Below are 8,542 nucleotides of genomic sequence, written 5' to 3'. Positions count from 1 at the left end.
CCTGCATCAAATACACATAAATATTTGGATGGCTTCAGAAACCATTTTACATAGAAAATCCATATTTGTACATTATTATTTAATGTACAAAACATACTATGCATGAAACCATTCATTAAGGTCTGTTATCCAACCATTAGCAGTGAAAATACAAAACTGGATAACCAAAACAGTTTACATAGTGCCTGAGAATAAATACATTATCTTCAAGTTCATATTTGTCTCCTCTTTTTATATACTTCAAACAAAATAAAAATTCTTACTAATTATTTTGCCAGAAAACATTCCAATAAATAAAGGTTAGAAAGAGATAAGTAGAATGATTGTAATAGTGTTTGCACCCACAAAAGTTTTGCAGACAAGAATTATTATGATCTCTATGATCTAGGGACTACTTGTCTAACTAAAAATTAAAGACAATTAGAAGACATGTGCCATTGCCTTATTTACATTAACATTCTTCTATGTTTCCAGTTCCTTTTCATTTTTGTAGATTCATGTTCAACTCTCATGAGCTTCTTCAGTGCATCCTTCATGTCCTTATTCCTCAAGGTGTAGATAAGGGGGTTAAGACTTAGAGTGATGATGGTGTAAAAGAGGGTGAGGTACTTGCCCTGGTCTTTGGAGGCACTGTTACTTGGCAACAGGTACATGTAGATGATAGTTCCATAGAAGATAGACACCACAGTGAGATGAGATCCACAGGTATTAATTGCTTTTCTTTGGCCTGCTTTTGACTTCATTCTCAGCACAACTTGGGCAATATAACCACATGATGTAAGGATAAGGAGGAGAGGTATAAGAACAATGAAAATGGCTACAGCAAAAAGAGACATTTCAACTGTTGTGGTGTCCACACAAGCTATCTTAATCATTGCTGGCAACTCACACAAGAAATTATCCAGAATGCTGTTTCCACATCTAGGCAAATTTAGTGTGAGTGTACATAACACCACAGAATTGGCCAAACTAATGCCCCAGACCAGGATAATCATCTTGAGACACAGATGTGGGTTCATGATTACCAAATAATATAAGGGTTTACAAATAGATGTAAAATGATCATAGGACATAACAGCCAGGAGAATGCACTCAATGGAGCCCAACCACATACAGACATAAAGCTGAATGACACAACCCACATAGCTGGTGGTGAGATTTGGTCCCCACCAGTTAACCAGAAACTGAGGTATGATGCTGGTGGTGAAACAGAGATCTAGGAAAGATAAATTCCTGAGGAAATAATACATTGGTGTGTGCAGATGGGAATCCAAGAGAGTTGCAAGAATGATGGCTGTGTTGCCCACCAATGTAATCAAGTAGAAGATAGTGACAACACCTGACGGAATCATCTCCAATTGGGGATGATCAGAGAAGCCAAGCAAAATAAAACCATGTAGAGAACTATAGTTGCTTTGGTCCATAGTCCTTCAATGTCTAAGTCCTAAAATGAGAAGAAAAAGAAGAACGAAGAAGATTAGAAGAACAAAAGTGGGAGAGGAGGAGGAAGAGAAGAGGGAGGGGAGGGGAAGAGGATTGGGAAAAGGAAGAAGGAGAAGAAAAGGAGATATATGTCAATCCAGACTGTCTAAATAATGAAATACTAAATAATGGGAGAGAAGTTATCATCATAATTTTAAAAAGTGAATTGATAGAAAATATTGTAGTGAGGTAGGCTGATATTTGTTTGATGAGAAGTTCAGTGTTGCAAAGGTTATCTAGGTTATCTTCAGGAGTTCACTTTTGACCTCAAGAACTGAATTTTCTCCCAAGTGTCAGAATTTGGAATCAGTGTGGTGACCCTATGAGTCTCCCTGAAACTAGTTAAGTTAAAATAATGATATATTCTTTCATTTGGTCAGAGAATTCACTTATAAAATGTATTGGCTAGTGTCTGAATGAGGAACAGTGTTCCTCCTTTTCTGTGTCTTAGTGGATAGCATCTTTGATCTCCAGCTTGTTTCATAAAACATCTATTATTTTTCCTTGACATCTTCATCTCCCTTATCCTCAAAACCTAACTTATCACCAATATTGGCAAATTTGAATGTAAAAATATATGTTAACTATTCTCTCACTTTTTAGAATTCCTACCACCACTAACCCAATCCAAACACTTCCATCTCTGTTCTAGATTCTGGTTATAGTCTTTTATTCTTACATCCAGTCTTATCTCTTTATATGATTAGAAGATTTAATAAAATTACATCATTTGCATGCTTATAAGTTGTCAGAGGAGCTCTGGGAGCATAGTGCCTAATGCGCTTGACTGTTAACAAGAAGGCTGGTGGTTCAAACCCACCAGCCACCCCTCAGAAGGAAGGTTGGTCAATCTACTTCTGTAGTGATACCGTCTCAGAAACCTAAGGAGGGGTCGCTGTGAGTCAGGTCCACCTCAATGGAACATAATGACAACAACATAAGTTGTCAGAGACTTTCCATTGTACTTATGCATTATTCATATTCTTTTCTTTGGTGAGATGGACCTTCATTGTCATCTTACAAATCATTCTACCCATATTCACTATTCATCTTCTCTGTGTTTTTGACAGGTCAAGCTCATTCCCATCAAAATCCTCAAAACTCTTCCTTCTTTGAGAAATTCTTACTCAAGCTTAGGCCATCAAAGAAATATTTCTTGCTTAAAGAAGAATTCCCTAAATCCACAATTTCTTTTTACTTTATATCTTATATCACGTTTAAGGAACTCCTACAGATAGCCAGTATAGCGTGGAGTTCAGAGAATAGTCAGAGAACTTATGTTCATGACTCATCTCTGTCTATTAGTTAGCTATGATCCCAGGCAAGTTATCTAGCCTTTCTGGGATCAGAAATCTCTAAAACTGGGACAATAAAAACACATAGTATTGGTAAAAGATTAACTGAATAATACTTTCAAAGTGTTTAGAACAGTGCTTGTAACATAGTATGTTTCAATGATGATTAGTTACAAAAAATATTATACCAAAAACTTATAATCATGTACCATGTAGTTAAATGTTTGTTTAAACTTTCCACTGTTAGTCTATAAGCTTTAAAAGTACACAAGAAGACTAGTGTTCTTTAGTCCATCCCTGACACCTAAAGTAAGTTCTAAATATATATAATTTTTAAAGAAAATGTGTATTTAAGTCACACTATGAATGTTGATTAAAATCACATCAAGTTATTAGCTAACTTTTTACATTAAAAACTTAAATTGACATCTGGTGAAGTTACCTGAATGGGGTGGTAGAAGGTTGAGACAGTCTGTCAAGACAGCCATTGGGTTATTTCTTCAGATTTTTTTCCCTAAGAATAATGATTGGAGTCTGGTTTCTCCCCTTGACCAAGATGGACAGAAAGAAACAACATAACTCTTAGAAATCTACCAGAAGCTGTCACACAACATTAGAGTTCTACAGTATCTGAGCAGTGTTGAATAAATGATATTTATTTCAACAGACATAATTCGTGGGTGTAACTGTACCTAACTTCTGAATAATACACAAAACTGAATTAAATATAATGAATCTAATAACAATTTTATATTTGAATTAAAATTTAAAATGAAATTTACATTATATAAAATTTCAATTCAGTTAAAATTATGTTGTTGTTGTTATGTGCCTCCGAGTCGGACCCAACTCACAGCAACCCCTCCTTGGGTTCCCAAGGCTGTATCTCAATTTAAAGTAGATTGCCTACTCTTCCTTCTGAGGAGTGGCTGGTGGGTTTGAACTGCTAGCCTTCTGGTTAGCAGTCCAATGGTAACTACAGTCACTACACCATAAGTCAGAAAAGGATTTGAAAAAAAAAAAAGCTCTACTGATAATTGAGAGTCTGCAAATAATTTCCCATGCATGTCATGAGAATTAAAAATGACTCCAAAATACCTGGATCCTTCCTAGCTTCACAGTCTTCATGAATAAAGGATATCTCAATTCTTCTTTTTCAATTTAATCTACTGGTTTTATTATTATTATTATTATTATTATTATTATTATTTCTACTGAACCAAAATGTCAGAAATCACAAATAAAGGTTTAGTTGCATGGCTTCCTATAATACAGAACGACTTTCATCTTTGTTTTGTCAGGCAAATAGGAGGATTTTTCTACAGAAATTTACAATATCTATTTCATCTCAGACTTCTGATAGAAAACCAGAAGAATCAGACCATAGAGTTTAGGTTTTCATTCTTCTACTTCTCACAAACTATCTTCCCAGCACAGGCCCACTTTTCCCGAGAAATGTTAAAGATTTACCTTACTGTGCTCCAGGGAGTCTCTTTGATGTTCTACTTCTCCACCCACATAAAGCCCACTCTGAAAAAGATAGATTCTTGTTCAGCATTTGCTCTCCAGGCTGCAGCTCTCTCATGTTCCCTGCAGGGTCACTGTGAATTCTGCTGTTTTCCTGTTGCTTGTTAAGTATGGATTCTCAGCAAGACTCCTCCTTCTTGAACAGGTGACTCCAAGTAAGAAGATGAAACCTACCATAAAGTCTCACTACTTGTTCTGACTTTAAATCAATCTGCAAATAGGTCTTGATCCTAGACAAACTTACCCAAAGTAATCAGATTAATTACAAGTCGCCACTAGGTGGGCTCCTATCTCTAACCTTTCAGTTACTGAGCACTTTTTGTATTTGCATCACAAGGGTCTCCAATTCAAAATAATAATTGAATTACATTTCCCAATACTGCCTGGAAATCCAGATCATTAAGAAAGATTATCTTAGCCACCAGGACTACATCCAATTGATTTCACTAGAGTAAATTGCTGTAGAAAAAAACATATGATGCAAAACTATAGGTCAGGGAAATGAGAAAATACATTTTCTAATATTTTTTCTCTCGGTAGTTACTTTATATTTTATATCCAACGCTAGAAATTTAACATATACTGATTCTATAAGATAATCATACCATTACTAGTACAGAGATTTTGGAAATAAATGTGCTCTGAACAGATATGTAAACAAAGTATCTCTAATAGTTATCTTTGCCCCCCAACTCTGACACCAAAGGTCTTTCTTGTCCATGAAAGAGAACACGTTCAGTCTCCAAAGCTGTAAACAGTAAGTTGAAGATCATAATAAATTTCTATTTTTATTCAGTTCTAACATGCCTCTCGATGACCCTTATTGGTGATTCAGATTCCAGTGCTTGTGACAAGTTTGCTGGTGACACTAAGTGGTCACTACTTAAACCATAGATCCTGGAGCAAGCTGTGAACTGATAATTGTTATCACTTGGTTTATGATCATTAAGTTATAAGATAGTTATAATATTTTCCCTGAATTAAAGTTATAGACTACCAATAATTAGGAGCTCTGGTAGTATAGTGCCTAAGGCACTTGACTGTTAATCAGAAGGCTGGTGGGTTCCACTCCTCGGAAGGAAGGTTGGGCAATCTACTTCCATAGTGATACTGCCTCGGCAGCCCAAGGAGGGGTCGCTGTGAGTCAGGGCTGACTAGACGGCACATAACAACAACAATACCAATAATCAATAAATCACCATAATCACTAATTGATGCCTCATCATAGATGTTTACATGTGGATGACTTCTCATCACCGAGCAATGAAACAATTTTAACAATCTGCTTCTTCATGACAATGAGCACTAAATCCTACATTGGAGAGAGAGTATAATGTGATGCAGTTTAGGAGCTTTGGTGACATAATGGCCAAAACATTCCACTGTTAACCACATTGTCGGTGGTTCAAACCCAGCAGTTTCTCTCTGGGAAAAAGATGAAGAAATCTGCTTCTGTAAAGATTTACAGCATTGGAAAATCTATGTGGCAATACTACTCTGTCCAAAGGGTCCCTATAAATTGAAATTGACTTGATGGCAGTGAGTTTGGTATGGTTTATATATTAATTTTAACTTTTTATTGTGACTTGGGTGAAATTTACATAGCAATTTTATTTTCCATTCAACAGTTCATACAGATTTTGTTTCATGACATTGATTGCCATTCCCACAATGTAATAGTTCTCTTCTCACTTCCTTCTTGTGGTTATTTTTTCCCTGTGTTCTTCTTTCCTATGCATTCCTGCCTTCTGAGCTTTCTCCCTGTGCAAATGTTACCCATCTGATCTTCTAAAGAGTACACTTCACTGATGTAATTGTTCACCTTGTAGCCTTGTCTATTGTTTGGCTGAAAGTTAAGCCACAGTTGTGAGTTTAATTCCAGGCCCAAAGGATGACTAGGGGCCAGGGTCTCGGAGATTTCTGCCTCAGACCAGTAATCCTGGTCTTTTTTTATGATTTTGAGTTTCCTTCCACATTTGTCTCTTCCTCTGCACATGATCTCCGATTTTGATCCCTTCCTACGTGGTGGTCAGTGGTAGCCGGGCACCATCTAGTTCTGCTAGTCTCAAGGTTGTGTAGGCTAAAGCTCCAATGGTTGACTAGTGCCTTGGAATAATTGTTTCCATGGATATTTGGTTCTCCTCACTCTTCTGGATGTGGAGGGATAAATAATTGCATCTTAGATGGCCACTCTAAAGCTGTTGGGACCTCAGTCACTACTTACCAAAGCTGGGTGAATGTTTTTGTGTAGTATGTTATGCCAATTGAGCTAGATGGCCCCCATGACCATGGTCCAAAGCTCTCAGGTCCAGCAACTCACTCCCTAAAGTAGTTTGGTTGTGGCTGAGAAGTTATCACAACTTTGTCCTCTGTGACCTCTTTTATATATATGGACATTTTTATGTATGCAGACATATCATCTGCCAAACCAATATATGGTCCTGTTTACCCACCTGTACCTGATCTTCTTGCCTGTCTATCTATGCGTCAACTTGTACATTAATGTTTGTTATTACTGATAATGAAGTATTGTGTGTGCAATATTATTTACCTCTGTTGTCTGTACCTCTTGTTCATATTTCTGTGTCATTTTTTCTTTTATGGTACTGTGCTGGTCACCCATTTTTGGTATATTGAATTTCCCTTGTCCTAAATCAATATGTATTTCTTTTTTACCTAACTAGCAATTTCCCCCCACGCCCCTCCCATCCTTGCTAACCAACAAAGAAAGTTTCTTTCCATGTATAAACCATTCCTTGACTTTTTGTAATAACCAACTCATACAATATTTGTCTTTCTGTGACTGACTTATTATACTCAGTATAATGTCCTCCAAGTTCATCCACATTATGAGGTGTTTTGTGGACTCTTTATTATTCTTTAAGGTTGTGGAATATTCCATTGTTTGTATATATCTTAGTTTGGTTATCCATTCATCCATTGTTGGGCCCTTTAGTTGTTTCCATCTCTTTGCTATTGTGAATTGTGTTGCGAGGAACATGAGTGTCCATATAGCTATTCATGTCCCAGCTAACACCTCTTTAGGATATATACCTAGTAATGGAATTGCTGGATCAAAGGATATTTCTATTTCCAGCTTTTTAAGGAAGTGCCATACTGTTTTCCACAGCGGTGGTAACATTTTACAGTCCCACTAGCAGTTTATGAGATTTTCAATCTCTCCACACCATCACCAGAATTTGTTATTTTCTGTCTTGGTGAACTTTGCTATTATTTCTGGGGTGAGATGATATCTCATTGTTGCTTTGATTTGCATCTCTGTAATGGCTAATGATCACGGAGAATTCTTCATGTATTTTTTGGCCACCTGAGTATTTTCTTTGTTGAAGTATCTGTTCATGTCTTCTGCCAATTTTTTTTAATTGGATCGTTTGTCTTTTTGATGTTGAGGTGTCAAAGTTTTCTATAAATTTTAGAGATAAGTCCTTTGTCAGGTATGTCATTACCAAATATTTTCTCCCAGTATGTAAATTGTCTTTTTACAATTTTGGTAAAGTCTTTTGATACATACAAGAATTAAATTTTTAGAAGGTCCCAATCATCTAGTTTAACTTCTGCTGTTTGTGCATTTTTGGTTATGTTTTCATAGTCTATCTATGCCATAAATTAGGGCCCCTAAGGATGTGCCTATTTTATCTTTCATGAACTTTATTGTTTTATGTCTTAGATCCATCTTGAGTTGGATTTTGTGTATGGTGTGAGATAGAGATCTTGTTTCATTTTTCTGCAAATGGACATCCAGTTCTGCCAGCACCATTTATTCGAGAGACTATCTCTTACTGATTTAAAGAGTTTTAGCTCTTTGATAAGCTGTCCATAGATGGATGGGTCTATTTCTCAATTCTACATTCTGTTTCACTGGTCTGTGTATCTATTGTTAGACCAATATCAGGCTGTTTTGACTAGTGTGGCTGTATAGTTGGCTTTGAGATTCAGGAATGTGAGACCTATTTTGTTTTTCTTATGCAATAGTGCTTTGCTCATCCGGGGTCTCTTTTATTCCCATATAGAATTAGTGATTATTTTTTCCATGTTCTTAAAGAATGTTGATGGAATCTGGGTTGGGGTTGCACTGAATCTATGGATTGCTTTGGGTAGTATTGATATTATCACAATGTTCAGACTTCTGATCCGTGAGCATGATGTGTTATTCCACTTATGTAGGTCTGTTATAGTTTCTTGTAGTAGTGTTTTCCTGTTTTTTTTTTTTTTTTTTT

At 36.3% G+C, this 8,542-nt stretch overlaps 1 protein-coding gene across 1 annotated transcript; it reads right to left on the bottom strand.

The window, feature by feature from the left end:
• Window positions 1-446: 446 nt before the first annotated feature.
• On the bottom strand, window positions 447-1,424 carry LOC103210631 (olfactory receptor 2W1-like). The gene has a single exon (XM_007956544.1). The coding sequence runs from the start codon at window positions 1,422-1,424 to the stop codon at window positions 447-449; it is 978 nt and encodes a 325-aa protein (XP_007954735.1).
• Window positions 1,425-8,542: the final 7,118 nt, after the last annotated feature.

The sequence above is a fragment of the Orycteropus afer genome, unplaced genomic scaffold, assembly GCF_000298275.1.
Source record: "Orycteropus afer afer isolate SDZICR_OR568_19922 unplaced genomic scaffold, OryAfe1.0 scaffold00632, whole genome shotgun sequence".
Lineage (NCBI taxonomy): Eukaryota > Metazoa > Chordata > Mammalia > Tubulidentata > Orycteropodidae > Orycteropus > Orycteropus afer.
The sequence above is the reverse complement of the archived record's forward strand: the minus strand, read 5'-3'. Positions and strand labels throughout refer to the sequence as shown.

What these genes read in the sequence shown, in the direction of transcription:
- LOC103210631 (XM_007956544.1), bottom strand. Translation starts at nt 1,424, where the DNA reads ATGGACCAAAGCAACTATAGTTCTCTACATGGTTTTATTTTGCTTGGC.